The following is a 19236-nucleotide window of genomic DNA, read 5'->3' on the forward strand; positions in this document are numbered from 1 at the left end:
AATCTAGCGGATTTAGTGTCGCCGCGCGTTCACGCGTGCGCGCGGCTGCACTTCTTTCTCTCTCCGTGCTCCTCGTGTTTGACAGTCGGCGGGGTAATTTCAGTCTTCTGCTGCCCTCGTCTGTATGGGAGACCAAACACAACTCATGTAGGAGACGTTCAAACTATTCGTGTTGAAACTGCAACATATTTTGAACGAGTAAACGGGCTACCATACTGTGTATTACTTGTTTGGTGTTGCGGCATTGTTTCCATCCAGCACCGTTGCCTCAGTAAACAGAATCGTCAGAGTCCTTTGTGTCCGTCAAACTACATATCCCATATACCATTGCGAAACATGGACGCGCCGTACAGACAGTAAAAATGCAAATACAACTTTTATTAACGCTAAACGTAGAAATATTTTAACGCAACTGTAACCATTCTAAAAGTATACAGACTTTGCCCAGTCACCGTCAACTACACATAAATGTTTAATAAGTGATAATAGGGCGTCACGTGACCAATACTTGTGTTCTCATGACACTCCGCAGCAGCTAGCTTACTTTCTTGTCAGCCACACAAAGGCAAACACAAAAGGGTAAGAAGTCTACCTTTGCTTTCATGATGACATGCAGGCAGCTACGATGGATCCCGTGGAAGAGCCCCCATCCATGTTGTGGGGACTGGACCCGATCTTTTCTGCTTTCGCCAGGCTGTATGTCAGAGACATCCTACAGATGACAGAGTCCATCCAGGTGCCAGGTAACGTTAATGATACCTAACTTGTAGAAATACAACAGTATGCTTGGTCTTTACTTTTGAACATTCACAAGTAACATTACACCAACAGCTAGCATTAACTAAACATTAGATATAGTATTACCAAACTTAAAACTGGCTTACAAACTGTAGCAAGTTTGATGTTAGCTAGTAAACTCTCTTTGTTATGGAATAAAATTAGGGTCATATGTATTGTAGCTGTATATCACCATATCTGAATGTGTGAAAACATCTTGTATGAATACATTCAAATGTGTGAGTGTGTAAAAACGCTTTGATTTAATTTTTGAATCTGTAAGTAGATCTGTAGCTGTGCATGGCATTTTAGGAACAAATGAAAAAGATTCGCACAGATACTTTACAATGTGTGAGTGCATAAAGAAGATTTGCACAAAGTTTTGCAGTTACAAAAAAGGTTTGCAGTTGCACATCTATCTGTTTGTGGGTGGAAAAGGTTCACACAGAACTTAACTGTATGTGTAAATCCCAAGTTTACAGCCGTGAATCAAATCTGCAAGTGCAAATCGAACCTACCAGAACAAATACTTTAGTTTATAGTTAACAAGTGATCCATCACCAATCGTCATTATGGTAAATTGTTGTTTTTTTTCCAATTGAGTTTAGTATTCAGTATCTCTGTTAAAGAGTCTGCTGACAGCTTCATTTTCACTGACACCCTTGGAGCAAAAGTCTCTCATGCTGTGCTTTTTGGTGAAGTGCTCACCAGCAAATGCTCTTCCTTTGTCTGGGACATGTAGGTTTGATTTGAATTTGTAGATTTGATTCATAGCTGTAAACTTGGGATTCACACATACAATTGAATTCTGTATGAACTTTTTTCACCCACAAACATAGATGTGTAACTGCAAACCTGGAAATTATTCTTGCAAATCTTTTTCATTTGTTCACAAAATGTGATGCACAGCTACAGATCTCCTGATAGATTCAAAGATTAAATCTATTTGTTCAGATATTTTTTACACATTCAAACATTTGAATTAATTTGATCAAAACATTTTTACACATTCACACATTTGAATGTACTCCAAAAATGTACTACATAATGTTTTCACACATTCAGATATGGCGATAAACAGCTACAATACTTATGACCCTAATTTTATTCCATATTTTGTATGCTCATACTTTTACTTAGCAAAGCATAACTAGACGTCTTGATGTTTTTTTTATCTGTCATGGTGTGGCTATAACTTATATGCTGTTTTTGTTGTATTTCATACTGTTAATCTTTAAAACATGGATTGGATAGGAAATTAGTGTTTTTTTTTTAACTTGATAAATGTTATATCATCAGGTAGATATAACGTTATATCCATTTCTTAACCTCTAATCGTGAGGCTCACAAAGATAAGAATTGATGAGCATGTGCCTTTCTGTCCAGGGAAACAAACATATTTTGCACAGAAAGGAGATAATAACAAAGAAGGAAAATAAATCTATCAATCAGATTTTGATTATATATGACTCATCTCAGGATAAACCATGTGGTGCCCTGTCATGCATCCTGACTGAAAAATTGACTCAAATGTTTTGACCTGGTGACTGATGCCTGATGTTGACACCAAAACCTAGGGATGCATGATATTGGAGTTTTTGCCGATATCCAATATGCCGATACCAATTGTGGCCGATTGCCGATACCGATATATGCACATTTTTTTTTCCAGCTGGCTGAGGAGACTATTATGCATGCAAGCATAGATTGTACTAAGTATGATCAAGAAAGACAATATATGAAGGAAGAATTTAGGAAGACTGGAGTTCAGTAAAAAGAGCATATATATATATATATATATATATATATATATATATATATATATATATATATATATATATATATATATATATATATATATATATATATATATATATATATATATATAAAATGTATAGAGTTCTATTTATACATCCATGCCCCCAAACCAAGCCCCCAGGAACAGCGCCAATGTGAGGCCAATTTGACATAGTGGCCAAACCGTGTAATTACAATGTCACTTGACGCTATCGGGCCCAAAAAGACTTTTTTCCATAGACTTAAATTGTGAAAGAGACCTCCGTAAATCAGCGCATAATTTTTTCTGAGCATCACAACCCCCGTGAAATGACTCGTCTCACTGTCAGGATTTGATTCATTCGGTCCGATCACATTTCGAAAGCCTAAAAGAGCAGCACGATTGAATTGTTTTTATCCCCATTCAAGTTAGCCGGAGGGCTAAACCGGAAGTAGCCGGCTCGGCCGGCGAAAGCCACTAGTGCGCTAGCTCTATGGGCCCAATGATCTCGGAAGATCCGGGTAATTTTAAAGTCAAACTTTTTTGGCTTCATGCGCCACTGAGCAACTTTCATTGGAGTGAACGGGGCCCCGCCTCCGACGCCGTATCCAGTTCTCTTTATACATCCATGCCCCAAACAGAGTAGTATATCCTGTCAGCCGAGATGTTTCCTATCTGTGCAGCCGAACGCCGCAGCACCTCGACGGTCCCAGCGCTTAATCCACAGGCTTCACTTCACTCAAGCTGCCCGTCAGACTCGCTGCTTATTCCCACTTTAACCTGAATAACAAACCGGGGCTCGGTGCTCCGGTTGGATCCACATGGAGAGCCGGGGCTAACGGGCTAACGTTAGCTGAGAGGCTAGCGGAGCGTTAGCTGCAGCATGACTGGAGGGAAGCACAGTCAGCTAGCCTCTGCTAGCCTGCCAGCTGACGTTAGCCCCGGCTCTCCATGTGGATCCAATCGGAGCAGCGAGCTCCGGTTTGTTATTCGGACGGGGTACCGGGACCTTCGGGGTGAAACAGTCCGTGGAGGGAAGCACAGTCAGGCGGTGGAGGAGAAGGCGACATATTGGCCTCTTATAATCGGCAGAATTCCCCGATGCCGATATTCCATTTTAGAGCTTTTATCGGCCGATACCGATGACGAGCCGATAATATCGTGCATCCCTACCAAAATCAGTTGATGCTTTGAGAATATTTGTTTTGTTCTGTACCCACAAATGTCTCACAGGTATTTACTTCTACAACTTGCACCCGATCTACAAAGTTGATGTGCTTGGGACTGTGGTGTACAAGAGGGAAAGAGATGACTTCTTCTGTTATGGAGGTAATCTTGCTGTGCCCCTGTGTGTAACAAAAATATGTTTTCTTATATGTCAACAACCACTGGCAAGTATTGTATCAGTTACGTACTCATGTAAATAATAAGTGTGGTATCACTGTGAATGCTGCACTATGGCAGAACAGTGATGTCATTGCATATTATGGATTAAACATTAGGAATGTCTTCATCTGTGACAATATCCCAGTTTTTGTTTTTCAGGCCTAAATATAACATAGCTTTGACTTCCCAATCTCCTCACAAGCAAATACATCTTCTGATCTTTCATCTGTCTGATCTTTCCTTCTGTTCACAGTGGATGATGGCACTGGTGTTATAAACTGTCTGTGTTGGAAAAATGACCTAATGAAAGAGGAGGCGGATCCTGATAAATGTGAGTTTGCGTGTGTATGAATCTCAGTATTAGCATGGTTGTATATAATCTCTGCATTAGGCACCAGAAGTTACAGAAATACATTGAGTTTGCCAGATCACTGCACACTGACTGAAAGAACAATGATATGTGCACTGATACTAATTAACATGAGTTCAGTCACAGCGTTGACTATCTTGGCTTGCTGCTTAGTTTGTCAGAGCACTATGTAGCAGATGCTCTTCCAATATATTATTACATATTAAATAGTTTGAGCCTTATGGCATCCTTCTAACTTAAGTTGTCATGTAAGTAACAGACAGGCATCTTGTCAGTATTGCTGAATGAAGTTTTACTACTGCAATGTTGCCTAATGTTTGTGCTATATATATGGCACTTTCTAATGAATGAGAGTAAACTTGTGACCCCTTGTCAAAGATTATATATTTTATGTGCTATGAGCACTTGAAGCAAAGAATGATTTATACCATGTCAGATTTTTATTGTGAATCTTTTTATAAACCTGAAGAGGTAAAACTATCCAGTATCCCACAACAAAATTAGACAAATATCTGAAAAAGCAAACTAATCTTTTGTAACAGAAATGTTATTTTTCATCTTTCTTAACTTATCATCTCATGACCCTCAGATCTATTTTGTGACTCCCTGGGGCGTCCCATAACTATTGTACTGCTATATAGTTTTTTGTCTTAAAGGTACCCAGTGGAGTTTTCTTGTGAACATGCACACTTATGTTAACATTCAGTGTTTCTCACCCAAACTTTTTGTGTGTTTCCCTGAAGCCTGTTAAATGCATTTCTTTATAAAGCCTTTTTTAAATATTTTGAAACCATGGTTTACATCCATGTTTACATTGGCTAGCATAGCCAGCAATCTTCTGGCTAAGTTTCTTGGCACATTATTGTCTCCAGTCATCAATCAATGCAATAGTATGCTCTACTAGCGTTCTTGAGCAAGTGGTAGTAGGCATGAAATACACACAAAACAGAGACCCGCCAATTAAGTCATTGCTTCACAGTGCCACTCTTCAATTCACTTTTTATTTATATAGCATCAATTTATAACAAAAGTTATCTCAGGCCACTGGTTGTCAAAAACGTCACAGGGTAACTATTAACATACAGTTAAAAAAAACCCTTTTACTTCTTCTGAACTTAAACTCATACAATGAATCATCTTTCTAATGTTATTTGCAGCAACATTTCATTGGTGCCTAGATGCTGGAATTCTGCATACTGTGGTTTGAAGCAAGATGTTTGGGTGGGTCACAACACCCACCCAAACATCCCCACATCCCTGTGTTCTGTTAAACCTGAATTAATATATTTTTTGGCCATTTGGGGGCAGTGTAACATGATACAACATCTGATATATAATCACCTTAACAAGTTTTAATGGTGAACATGTTAGCAAATAAGTGCCTCTTGACACATCCAATGGACATGTAACTACATTAGCATGAATTTGATTATATTACTGGCCACCTGATGATTTTAAGTCCAATATTCACTCTCCTTACAGCTCAATTTTTCGCTTCATCACTCCTGGGAAAGTTATGAGCTTGTTTTACTTGCTAGATGCTCCACAGTTTCTTTTACATGCTCACCTGTTGCTAACTTTGCTAGGTAGCGTACAGCGAGTTTATCTGAGCTTTTTCACTGAAGATGAAGTACATGAGAGCATCAGTTTGTAAGCTGGAAAACCAAAACAATTAGCTGAAGAATGATTTGAATGAATGAAAGGAACTGCAGAATTGAGTTTGTTACTATAAGCAACACCTTTCACAATGCACATCTTTCATTGATTATTTAGTTTTTTTCCGTAAAGAGATTTGTAAACATTTTGAAAGGTTGATCTGTAATTGATTATTAATCACAGAAAACCACTGTGTAATACCCTCTGTTATTTTGTTATCTCCAGCGGGGGGGAAACTCAGTGATGGAGCTCAAGGAGGCTTCAACCCCGTTGCTGAGCTGAAAAAGCTGAAACAGGCCCAGCAGAGTCGCTGCCGCCTGGAGATCGGAGAGCTGCTCCGAGTCAGAGGACCAGTGAAGACGTCGAGACAACAGAGAGAAATCATGGCCTCCACCTACTGTGAGTGCAGAGCTCCCTCTTTTTTCTGCAGCCCACAGTGGCAGCTTGATCCTAAAATTCACTGTCTACTTTTATAGTTTCACCAAGCAGTTACATTAAAAAAAAAAAAAATAGGATAAAACAAATATCCAAGCGTTAACTGATGGCTGCATGCATTATTTCACACAGTCCACTGCCCACACACACTTGAAATGCCTAGCAAGGACATTCTTTATCCTAGCAATGCAGTCTCATTTCATGATGCCCCACAGGTCTCTCTATTTCACACACGTACACAACCACAAACCGCACATTCTTTATACGAGAGTACATGCCAGCTCCATCCTCTGGCCATTCATCATGTGCGTATCTGTGTCGGTGTGTGTTCCCAGATAAAGTGAATGACCCAGTGATGGCGGTCCAGATAGCATGGATGATGGAAGTTCCTCAGCTCTACAGACAGTGCTATGACAAACCACTCCAGCTGCAACCTAATGCCACAAGGTACAGCGATTCATCCCTCATCACAGCAGATTACAACAAACCCTAATCCAAACAACCAGTGTGTTCAAGGAGTCCAGGGTTTATCCCAAAATCTATTTTTTTGTGGGGTGGAAATGGCCCTGAAACAGCATTTAGAGGTCATGACACTAAAACCTTTCACTGAAACCGATGAAAATTCTTGCCTGTTAATGCTCATCCTTGTTGTAGATAGAAACACTTAAGTCTGGGGTTTGTCCCAGTTGTGTGTACATGTCTCGTCACGCGCAACAACAGGACTGATTCAGTAGTGATTGTGTGGATGTTGACAGGTTGTAAAGTTAGAAACAGAAGTCAATCATATTTAAAAGATGCATGAATTTCCAAGTACAATAAATAGTGATAAATAAACGATTTTTTTTTTTTTTTGCCACAATAGCAGTTATGCCAATGTTGGTTGGTCATTCAGTCTGTCCATCACTTAAGTCCAGACTGAAACATCTCAACAACTACTGGATGGATTGCCATGAAATGTTATACAGACATGTGTGGTGCCAAGACAGTGAGTTCTACTGACTTTGGTGACCCTCTTACTTTTCATATAGTGCCTTCAGCAGGTCAAACTTTTCACTTATGCAGTGAAATATTATTATTTAATTAATTAATCTCACTGTTTAATTAAATAATCTGATTGCTGTCTAATTGGGTACAGACATTTCATCTAAGTTTTAATTTTTCCAATAATTTGGTTAAGACCTAATACCTGCAAAACATTACCATCAGCCTCAGCTGTACTGCACTTTGTGTGTAGTGCCTATTAGCAAATGCTAGCATGCTAATATGCTACACTAAGATGCTGAATTTACATATACATATTAGTAAGCTGACATTTGAGCATTTAGCCAGACAGAGCCTCTAGTGTGGCAGATGTTTAGTCTTGTTTAATAGCACCTGGTCACAGAATGCACTTGACAGGAAACAACTCTCAGTGAAGTACAGTAGTATATACATTAAAAAAAACTGTTCAAGTGACATATTGGAAACTTAAGTGCAACACACACTGGCTGCGTCACTTACAATAGCATTATGTAATTTGACGAGTGCCACCTGACACCTATAGTGATATGTGTTGCCCTTATAGAATTTCATTCTTTATTTGTATTGCAAGATGAGGTAAAACATATACTCCAGGTAGTGGAGTATATGCAATACTGTATTGAAGTGCTGTGCACGTGTAGATTTACAGTTTTTATTTTAACATGGAATAACCATGAATCTGCAGTTTTTAATATACATACATAAGGGGAAAGCAACAACTAAGCAAACAATCTAATTTGCATCCTGGATAAATTATGAAATAAAGGAATAGTAATAAACTATATCATTATCATATCATTGACAGCAATATCACAGTATAAAGTGTAGTTGCTAATTTTTTGTCTGCTTTTCAGTGACTCAGCCGTCAGTTCCCTCTGCAAGGCAACAAATATCATCAAGGATTTCTTTAAGCAGAGGTCAGTGACTAGGTTCAGACCCTACGATGTGCAGGACCTCCTGCAGCCTCTGATCTCCAGCCAGCCTCAAACAGCTTCAGCAGACCAGGTAACGCCACATTATTTTAATATGGGAACCATTTCTTTTTGAAGGTATTGTGTTTGGAAGAAATGAAAATCAAACGACGGACTTTGTTTGAATTGTCCCTATCAGATATAGATGATGAATGAACAAAATGAATACAGTGAGGATTTGAGTTATAGTCTAAAAGACGTGTATTATTTAATACCGTTGGAGTTATTGACAATATTAACAGAGATGATTTAACTATTAAAGCTGTTGGAAATGCTACCTACATTTCTTGGTACATCTTGATTTTTGGGGTGTGTGTCTTCAAAAAATATTTAGCTAATGCGTGTGTCATTTTAAAAAAACGTTTGTATCATGGCCCTCTGTTGCTGTTTAGGAGCCTGTGGCAGGTCCATCTGCATGCCAGCAGCTACGCCAGCTTCTTAAAGAAGCCCTGCAAATTTTACAGGACGACGGCATGGTGTACCGCAAGGTCAAGTCGCAGGATGAAGTCTATTATGTAAGAAACAGCAAAGATATTTCGAATGTATTCTTCCCACTTCTGCAGGGGATTATTGTGGGGATTCATTGCGGATGTGTGTCTGTTGGATGCTGTTGTCTCATTAGGTGACTGCGCAGGATAAAGACCTACTTATAGCTGTAAAAGACATTATCAGGGAGGACTCAAAGAGAGAGAAGTGTAAGTAGACTTTATGTTGGCTCTAAATCAAGTATTAAGATTTCTAATTTTGAACTACTGCAGTTTGATCTGAGGGATATTCTTCTTTGAGACACTGTGTGTGAAGTATGGCAGTAATTATTCAGTTGCTTGTCAAAGATCAAATTAGCACAACAATTACATGTTTCTTGTTAATCACCTCTTCATTTAGGGGCTTAATTTCTATCGTATGCCTAATCCTTTTTGTGATACTACTGTAAGATGTTACATTTAATAAAGGGTGTTTTCTCAAACCCTCCTTGCTTCTGATGATCTAACCTTGCTTTGCATGACCACATACCTGTGTGCTGACAGCTATTTCCTCCTGCGTCTGTAGATGCAGAGAGGGGTTGTCATATCCTGCACATCCTGTCTGCAGTGAGACAGCACTACAGCCTCAACGTGAGCAAAGCAGCGCTGGAGCTCGTCCTCAAATCACTGGAGTGTAACAGTGACATCGTCAGCACCAGTGACAACCATTATACTGTGTTTTAACATGAGCGCAGTGGGGTTGGGGAATGCAGCACCACTGTACATACAGTACTGTGTGTACTATGGCTTTTTGCTCCACAATGTGAGCGTCCAGTTAGTTTGAGTAAATCATGCTTTTCTATTTTTTTTGTTCATCATGAATATTGTTAAATATTGCACTTGCCAACCTTACCCGAACACCACATTTGCTGTTGTATTTTATTTTACTACTGTATGTAAGCGTGCTAAGGTTAAATATTAAGTTTAATTTAAATGTATTTGAAAGCCATGTCTAAGAAGATAGACATCAAGGAAGCTTTTAAAACCACTGTGCATTCCACTCTTATAAATATGTGTGATAGTTTGATAACTTTTTTCAAGTCATTAATTAAATTGGCAAAATTATATGTTGTCAGTCGTCAGCAATTGCTCTGCTTGACCGTAGCTGTAAATAAATAACAGACCAGGCAACAAAGGACTGCTGGATTAACCTGCTAGGAGACAAAAATGAGCTGCTGGGGCCCCCTTACCCCTCCCGTTACTCTTACTCCTTGTCCAATGTGTGCAGCCTTCCTGTTTTCTTTTTATATCTTTTAATGACATTTACCTCAGGAAAATTAAAACAAAACAAAAAAAAGCCAAGAAACAGCAATATACGACATTTCCCCCTTATCCCTTTATCCACCTCTACCCAAAGCACATTTCATCTTTATCAAACTGATGCCCCTACTCAGCTGGCCAGACAAACAAAAACTACGTGAGACAATCATGCAAGACAAATTGTGTCAAGTAATGATAAATATTTTAATTTTGAAATACATTTTAATGTGTCATCTGTCTTAAAAAAAAAGGGCCGTTTTAAGAACATACTGTATGATTTCAATACACAACATAGACCAATATGTCACATTCATATGTGGTTATAATGTTAAAATACATGAATAAAAGCCTGAATGCATCACATATACACAAATATTTGACCTTACTCATGCCAGGTATGTGACATGTATATCCAGATATAACATTTACATATACACACACACACATACACATACATATATGTATATAGGACACATAGATACATACATACACATTTAAAACCCTGACTTAAGATCACCCCTGAAAGGCTTTAAATACCAGCTGATATAAGAAGGACAGGGTTAACTTGCTAGGAGGGCCAGGGGCAAAAAGTAACCCCCCAATGATCCCCAACTTAGTTTGGTTATAACTTGATAAAATACTATTTTTAAGTGCAAATGCAGGGGTCAACATAAAGCTCTTTCCACTTCAGTTTATATTAATTAAACCAACCAGAGGTTTGCTGCCCTGGGGCAGCTGTTTAAGGGGGACCCTAATGGTCTGGAGCTCCAGGCCAGTTGCCTGCTTTATTCAGCTAGTAATTCAGCCTCCTATGTTCACATGTGAATATTCAATTAAATGATCACAAAGCAGTTGACACACTAATCCTAGAGCTTTCAGGGCCCCTGGAGTTCTGGGGCCCCAGGGGCAGCTGCCCTGTTTGAACTCTAGCCTTGAGCTCATGGTTATAGTAAAGTCAGTAGTATAAAAGGTTTTCACAAGTAATTTAAAAGATTGTCTTGATGCTGTGAAAAAAAGGACTCTCTGTGCCTCTAATCGGATCCATTTTATGAAATAAATAAAAAGGAGAAAAGGAAAAAGTCTCCCCTCTATATGGGCATGTTTACAGTGATGCATGTGTTGCTGTGTGCACAGGGGGGCAGTGTTTAGTCGTTAATTGGCCCTCTCGCATAGAACAGGCTGCAGCTGATTGGTCGCCTGTGAAACATCTGTATCCATAGTTCTAGTTGATCGCGTCTCCGGCCAGAAAGCTGCTCATGACTGCATGACTCATGTGAGTGCCTGCAGAGTGTGAACAAACTGATAAGAAGCTCCACTGTCACGCTGCCCCCCATAGTCCAGAGACCATTTAAATGAATCACCCACAGCTTGTGCTGAACTCAGGCCTATGTCGTGCTAGATATTTGAAACATACAGTATATTAGATGCCACATTCTTTTAAAGCAAGGAGGAAAAGTTATGGGGCCCCAAAGGAAGACGAATGAATGAGCACATTGATTAACCCTGTGAATGCACTGACTGTCGGTTGGTTACAAACGTATTATGTCACAAAGAAGCACATGTCTTGTCGAAGAAGGCAAAGCAAAATATTTTTTTCTTGAGAGCTTTATTCCAAGTGGCCCTGAGGACGTGTGTGAAGCCCATCCCACTCCTTCCCCCTAAATCCACTGCGCCTGCTGTAACACAGGAGGCGTTTGGCGCTGGATTTGCCGGCTACCTAACATTCAGCCAGCCTCTGTGAAATCCAGGTATGCAGATGCCCTTTATGTAGGCGTACCGCTGCAGACACAAAGGAACTCGCTTCACTTTTTTTTCTATTTTAAGGTGACCGCCTTCACCAGCGCGTCCCCCGCCGCTGGCCAGCCTGTGTGGCTGTAGGCAGCGTGAACATCGCTCTTTTCCTGGATATTCGGCTGTGTGTATTTCATTGAGAGCGGCCAACACAGGCTCAGATGGACTATTGATAAGTTTTTAATCAGATTGATGGTCGTTGCGTCAACGGAGGGAAGTCGGAGCTGCCAAATTGGCCGCGATCGAGCTGATCTCTTAATGGACCGCTGAATTGTTAAATGACACGGCGATGAATGTTGTGATTTCTCTCCCGTGATACAAGATAGCTTATCCGGAGCTGCAGCAGCTGCCTGCCTGTCGCTTTTATGCATAGCCTTTGCAGGGTCAAGATGCAGTTTCGGACTGTGCTGGACGTGAAAGTCGTGGACGTGGAGAAGAGGCGCAATCCGTCTAAACACTACGTGAGTTGCCTGGCTCATCTTCATCCATGTCACCTTTATTCCCACCTTGTCCCATTCAGATGTGTCAGCGGGGTCTCTCTCTGGCCTGTTCACAGTCACAGCGTGACATCTAAACGCTGCATTTTGTTCACTAAATGTAGCCTAGCTGCTGTGTTAAGACCACAGCTAAACGAAGATCAGTTGGACTCTTGTTCTGTAATGTACCAGCCTTTAAACAGCAATCCTACAGCAGTATTAGCCAACTTGCACAGCATTTTAACAGACATAGTTCATTATCATAGGTGAGCTGTCATAACTGTGTTCCAATCAAAGCACTGTAACCTGCTAAATGCAGGTTATCTTCAGATATTGATGAAGCAGTCATGTTTGAAGTCAATGCTTTGTTGCACCTTTGTGGCTTATTTGCATGCAGTAGTTGTGTTTAGGGTAAAGCCATCAAACATTAGAGGGATTTCATTATTTTCACCGAATGACCAGGCTCATGCAATGCCAGCCAACCAGTATTTTTTGCATTGGATTGTAAGGTGGAAGCAAAACTTCCACAGCCAGACACTCATTCCAGCCTCACAGCATTTCTTCTAGTGAATTTCTACATAGAACATTTCATTTATGTGAAACTAAAGCTACAGTATAACCTCTAACGTCTTGTAAATGTCACAAACTCAAAAAACAACAAAACATAAACGGGATATGATATCAAATTATTCAATTATACTGCACTTACAGGCTGTCACACCTCCTCACGATTCAGCAGTACACCTCAAAACATCTGAAAGTAGACAGTACAATGTATACTGTTTATATCTCCATAAAATGAGCATTTGATTATTTTCATGTCAAAAATCAAGATAACCCTGTTTGTGGAATGACTGGATCCTGAAATGATTTGGTGCAAAAATCCAAAATGATCTGGTAACCAGGTGACAATATAATGTGACCACAAGGTCCATTTAGTTGTTGTTTTGAAGCTTTGAATCATATCATATGATCTTCATCAGCAGATGCTAAATAATCTCACCACAAGGTCCATTTAGTTGCTATTTTCTGAGTTTTAAAATATTTTTAACTTAATCTGATATTCTTTTTTAATCTAGTGTCATCAATCATGTGTCAATCATGTGTCATCATCATCACTGTAGGTCATTTTCTGCTCCACTTTGGACCAAACAAACCAAATTCAGAAACTATCATTACCTTCCTGATCCTTGCCTCCTGTGGCCTTATTCATCAATACCACACTTGTTATAAGTGAGAGTCTGTGTTGGAGCTCTGCACTCCATGGCCCCATTTCAGATCCTATTTCGAGCTCATAAACAAGTCATAATAAATGACCACCATGAAAAGAACATGATCTTGCTCATATGCAATTACAGACCTGCGGGCCTTGGGCCTAATGATATGTGGACACAATTAGCACACTTATTCTCTTTAGAAAGGAGGAATTCACAGGGCTCTTGCCATACACGTGTATGCCTTTATCAGTCAAATCGTCCCTTCATTACAAGACATAAAATGGATTTTGGACACAACTGCATCTATGAACTTGACTTATAATATCCAAAGCACCACACTGTACCATGTGTGCATATATTTCAAACATGGGGTAGCCTCATGTGAAACTAATTCCTAAACTCTGACACTGTTGAAGAATCACTGTACAGGGCCCCGGGGCAAAAATGAGATGTGGGTCCTGATTGACATACTCTACCCCCCTCTTCCTCCCACTCTCTGTGCATTGTGTATGCCTTCAAGTACCCATCAAGTACAGTGCACACAGCAGACTCAATATGGCAGCTTAATTATAGTTTGCCTCCAGCCCTTGAAACCAACCAGTTCTCCTATGCAGGAATACTATTTGCCCCCAGGTTGGCTGCGCGACAATTAGTTCATGTTTATTTGATTAAACATTAATTTATATATGCCTCATGTAAGCACAATACCAATGAAATAATAAAGGTCTTAAAACTAGATGTTGACGCAAGGTTCCTCTATAAGACATGGCTTCAAAATTAGGAAGTCATGCAAGATGCGCCTCAAGGCACTCACCATTTCAGTTAACACTGTGTTTTAGTGGTGCATATTCCCAAACAAATATATGCTTGAAATTACTAAAATTAAATAGACAGTTTGGTATGAGAGCTCCTGTTGGGCGTGGGCCCTGTGGAAGTTGTCCAATTTACCTGGTTGGTGATCTAACCTTTATGCATGACGTAACATCAAATGTTGAGAAGAAAACCTATTCAGATGCTTGCTTTGTTTCGGAAGTGCTTAATGGGTCAGTTAATGAAGCTTTATTTATTTAGTTTAACTGAGATCAAGATCTATTTGACATAATTTACAACATCAACATCACAACAAGACAATTCAGTCAAACTAATCAAAACAATCACAAATATTAAAATGATCTGCAAATACAACTTTAAATTCCCATAGAGCGATTAGTGAATATTCAGTTTTTACTTCATTCCAGTAGTAAGGTGCATAATACTTGAAACCAGTTCAGGGTTGGTATGGTGTCATAGTTGTTCACTTAACCATTTACCGCTGTGGTTCACCCAAATTCCACCAAAAACCTTTTTTTTCTCTTACCTGTAGATTCTGATTTAATGGTTTAATTTGTCAAGTTGAGATGTCTTGCAAGGTTTTGCCTCCGCTCCAATACAGTGGAGGTGAACAGAATTCTGTTTGCAGTGCTCGCAGCAGTAAGAAAATTTAATTTAAAAAGCTGAACAGCAATCTTTAATGGCATCTAGCTCTTGATGGATGCATTTATTGTAATTTGCTTTGGACAAAAGCTTCTGCCACATAAACATAATAAACAATAATCTTGTAATACATCTCAAAACCTTGACAAATGATACCAAAACTATCTGCGTGCCTAGCGTAGCCTAAGTAGACTAACCAGTGAGAAAATGTGACCTTACTTATATTCTTCATACCTGTAATATAAGCACTGTATCTGACAGAGCCTCGTTCCAGGTGATGATAATTTGACATTTTAGGAAATATGTTCATTCACTTTCTTGTGGAGTGTTAGATGAAAAGATCAATACCACTCTCATGTCTTCGTGTAATTTAGCTTAGCGTCAAGACCGGAAGCAGGGGGAAACAGCTAGCATGGCTCTGTCCAATGTTAAAAAATATGCCTATCAGCACCTCTAAAGCTCACTAAATAACACGTTATATCTTGTTTGTTTAATGTGCACACAAAGAGAAATGTAAAAAAGTCAAGTTGTGGTTTAACAATTTGTCATTTGGACCGCGCCATGCTAGCTGTTTGCTCCTGCTAAGCAAAGCTAATCACCTCCTTCCTCTAGCTCCATACTTAACACCTAGACATGAGAGTGGTATTGATGTTCTTATCTCACGCTCAGAAAGAAAATGAATGAGCATATTTATCTAAAAGCCAAACGATTACTTTAAAACACAAACAATGAAGAGAAACTATTGTGCTTTGCAGGTTACATGAGCACTAATGTGACAAAATACACTCACAGGGTGGACTCTCTAGTGCTTAAGCACAGTGAATTAATGGTCTACTGGTGATGATATACACTGTTATATGTTTTAATGTTTTACTTGGACTGTTAATGCACAGTTATTGCTTCCATGGAGTAGTTTAGTGTAACATGAGCTTCCCAAAATCTACAAGAAGGCTTGCTGAGCAGTTTTCAGAGCACTATATGTGCAGTTAAGTGTAGCAAGTAGTGTGTAACAGGAGCTTCTCAGAGCTGAGCCGAGCTGAGCTGTGCTGTGTTTTGGGCTCTTCTGTCTCAGCAGGCCGGTCTGTGGCCTAGTTTCCCTAGCTACCCTGTCTCATGAGACAAGGCTAGTCACTGTGAGAAGCAAAAAGAGAAAGAGGGAGGGAGAGAGGGAAGGGGAGAAAACAGGAGAAAGACACAATCTGTGGCGCCCATTGAATCTCATTTGTAATGTTTGTGAAACCAGCTGGAAATGCTTATCCTGTGAGAGGAGGGGGAGATGAGACTCGGGGCTTTGTCAAAGGGAAGTGCTCGTCGGACCGTGGGGAAAGCCGGACCACCGAGTCGTATACACGCATCACACATGTACACGCTTTCTCCTCCTGTGAACAGTTTGTGTGTGTGTGTGTGTGTCTGTATGTTTGCAGGAGAAGGTGATAAAAGAGAATGCAAGATTTGGCACGGCCATGTTTACTTTAAGCTTCTGTTTCCCCTACAAGTCCCAGTCCCATAACATTTCATTTTCTAGAGACTCCTGTGCCGCACAAAGACCTAGACTGGAAGATGGTGTTGTTATTTGGCACCATAAAACATCTCTTCAGAGAGCTGTTCCCCACTCAAATATTTATTGGCCTATCAAACACAGAGTGATATCGTGGTGAAAAGGGTCCCTGTTTTCAGATGCTCACCCCGAGACGCATGCTGGGTGGGGGAGAGGTTTATGAGACCGGCTTTTGTTTCGGATTGGCTATTGTTTGGGAGAGTTTGACGACTAGCTGGAAGTGGTCAAGGACTGTGTGTGTGTGTTCGAGAGACAAGAGAGTGAGTCAGGGGCTTTGCTGACGTCTGTTAGTAAAGTCGATGTGCTTGATGCTCAGTTTGTGAGGTCCCAACTCAGACACTGATACTGACAAGAGTGTGAATCTGTGTTGCATGCAGTGACACGATTGGTTGACAAAAGCAGCGGATGTTGTCATCCTTGCTGGGACCTCACACACATGCTATGGGTTGTTTTCAAGTGTTAGATGCTGGTTGTGTTTGTGGGAGGGTTAATTTGTCTCTTACAGAAGTCTTAAATGCAAAACAACACTTCTATGACATTTCCTTCACTGTTTTGTTTAGATTCAAGGTCAAAATACATGTTGGAGTACTTGAACATGGCCTGCAGCCCCCTGGTATTCTTGTCAATAGCTTGACTTATGATTACGTCACCCAAGAATGGCGATGCTCTCTGGAGAGACAGATAGCATGTGTGGGCGACATGTGTTGCCTCAACTGTGCCGGTTCTGGTCTTGTTTTCATGGGAAAATGATCTGAACTGATCATTTCTAACATCACTGGATGTGTGGTCAGGCCGTTTTAGTCTGTTCTGTTTTTATGCAAGAGGGAGAAAGACTGAGTGACAGAGGAGGAAGAAGGAAGAAATGGGAAGAGAAAGAGAGATGGAGTTGTCTTGCTTGCAGCCCTTTTTTGTGAGATTACTAGATAGTCAGGGAAATTGACTAAAAAGTTATTAGAATCCGACTGGCTGATTAGCATGAAGATATATTCTTTAACTACCGAACCACTGATGGATAGGAAATTTATGATCTGGTTAATAACATACAGTATCTTCTAGAAAGTGCTGTAAGCCATTCTCAGAATATTTACAGACATACTTCCACTTGAAGGGGTTTGCCGGTGATTAAGTATCACACTTCCATAGAGTCCAAAAAGAATGGTCAAAATTGGTGTTACAGAGGCTGAGATATTCTGACTTTTAGTCCCAAGTATTGCTCAAGATCAAAAATCACTAAATTCTAAACTTCCCACAGTGAAACTTGATAGTGCCTTTCGTTAGACCGTCCATGTGTGATAAATACCCATGTCTTTCATACTCCACACCCTTCAGTTTGTAATTCAAACTGTTTGTTACAAATTTGTAGTCTTAAAGCCCAAGACGCGATAACTCTGACATCACAATGACATCATCAGGGGTTATTTTCTCAGACTTGTTAAGCTCCCTCAGAGCAGCAGAAGACATTATACAATTGTTTTTCCAGATTGTGTTAGACTCAGTATGACTATTAAACTTGATCTTGGTGTGTAAAATTGGCAGAGTGCCCCTCTAAACAAAATAAATTAAAGTCACTTGCACAACAACAAAATCCTTTCAGAAGGCACAAGAGATTGTTTCACTATTATTCTGTGTGTTAACACTGCTCTAATCTCTAATATTTTGTACATGTATAATTGGCCTAATGTAATATGAAAGGGGTCGCTCACAGTGTTCCCCTCAGCTTTATGGAGCGTTTTAGCATCTTTCAGCTCATTTATTTTGGTTTTGCAGCCCTCATCAATCCTGTTTCCAGATGCAGCAGGCAGTTGTTTTGAGCAATACGCTCTGACAAACCTATTGTGCATGACCTGCCCAACGGTGAACAGATAAAGTTAGTGACTAGCTGGTGAACGTAGTGAAGTTAGATATTTTCCTCAGGAGTCAGGAAACCCAAACAAAGCAAAAGAGAATATAGATGGTACTTTCATTTGTCAGGGCAATGACAATGGAGCGGGTCCTCTTCCACAGAGCCTGTCATGTTGCACTACCATGTTTCTACAGTAGCCCAGAGCGGACAAACCAAACACTGACTCTAGAGAGGGCTTTTTGTGTTTTTTGGGAATTTTTGGAAGCCTCTCCTACATGCTTGGAAGGGGATGGTGAGGGGGAGAGGTATTCGGTTGGTTGCAATCTGAAACCTCACTGCTAGATGCCACTAAATCCTACACACTTGGCTTTAATGTAGGTTTAAGCCAGGACTTAACTTCCTGAAGACATTTTGACTTGAGGCTTGAATGCAAAAACATTCAAGTCTCAAGTTGTAACCTGGTAAAGTCTTAAAACAGTAAAAAAAATAAATAAGACAGCAGCAAGCAGATACTGCAAAGCCACATATCTCCTATACTGTATTTTTTAATAAATACAGTATGGTAGATATGCATGAGATGGGAGTATGCATTGAATAAACATGGTCCCAGCAATGTAAAAACTTTGAAAGGAAAAATTTCAAATTCCTTGTCATGGTAGTATTTAGCATTCAGAACATGAAACCTGCATCTTGACTCACAAT

General features: G+C 40.0%; 2 protein-coding genes across 10 annotated transcripts in view; both read left to right on the plus strand.

Moving 5' to 3' along the window:
• Positions 1 to 54: 54 nt before the first annotated feature.
• Positions 55 to 9981, plus strand: stn1 (STN1 subunit of CST complex). Of its 4 annotated transcripts, none has more exons than XM_067584376.1 (10): positions 55 to 147; positions 617 to 743; positions 3788 to 3883; positions 4194 to 4271; positions 6192 to 6365; positions 6737 to 6848; positions 8276 to 8426; positions 8785 to 8907; positions 9015 to 9087; positions 9443 to 9981. In XM_067584376.1, the coding sequence occupies exons 2-10, from the start codon at positions 626 to 628 to the stop codon at positions 9598 to 9600; spliced, it is 1083 nt and encodes a 360-aa protein (XP_067440477.1). In that variant the 5' UTR covers positions 55 to 147; positions 617 to 625; the 3' UTR covers positions 9601 to 9981. The 4 variants fall into 4 exon arrangements, with proteins under 4 accessions (XP_067440477.1, XP_067440478.1, XP_067440476.1 ...); XM_067584377.1 differs by having other exon boundaries at positions 75 to 93; XM_067584375.1 differs by lacking the exon at positions 55 to 147 and having other exon boundaries at positions 223 to 743.
• Positions 9982 to 11509: 1528 nt separating this feature from the next.
• sh3pxd2aa (SH3 and PX domains 2Aa) overlaps positions 11510 to 19236 on the plus strand; it is a 110426-nt gene continuing 102699 nt past the window's right edge. For 3 of the 6 annotated variants that reach the window (XR_010927837.1, XM_067584380.1, XM_067584382.1), the window contains exon 1: positions 11510 to 12428. Coding sequence is in view for 4 of the 6 variants with exons in the window: in XM_067584380.1 (XP_067440481.1) it covers positions 12333 to 12428 (96 nt within the window). In the remaining 2 variants the exon portion in view is untranslated. The remainder of the gene's footprint in view (positions 12429 to 19236) is intronic. The other 3 variants (XM_067584381.1, XM_067584383.1, XM_067584384.1) reach the window with 2 other exon arrangements.

Source organism: Thunnus thynnus, chromosome 3 (genome assembly GCF_963924715.1).
Source record: "Thunnus thynnus chromosome 3, fThuThy2.1, whole genome shotgun sequence".
Classification (NCBI taxonomy): domain Eukaryota; kingdom Metazoa; phylum Chordata; class Actinopteri; order Scombriformes; family Scombridae; genus Thunnus; species Thunnus thynnus.

What these genes read in the sequence shown, in the direction of transcription:
- stn1 (XM_067584375.1), top strand. Translation starts at nt 611, where the DNA reads ATGCAGGCAGCTACGATGGATCCCGTGGAAGAGCCCCCATCCATGTTG. An exon ending in AGAGTCCATCCAGGTGCCAG is followed by an intron (nt 744 to 3,787) that starts GTAACGTTAATG and finishes AATGTCTCACAG; the next exon opens with GTATTTACTTCTACAACTTG. An exon ending in CGCAGGATGAAGTCTATTAT is followed by an intron (nt 8,908 to 9,014) that starts GTAAGAAACAGC and finishes TTGTCTCATTAG; the next exon opens with GTGACTGCGCAGGATAAAGA.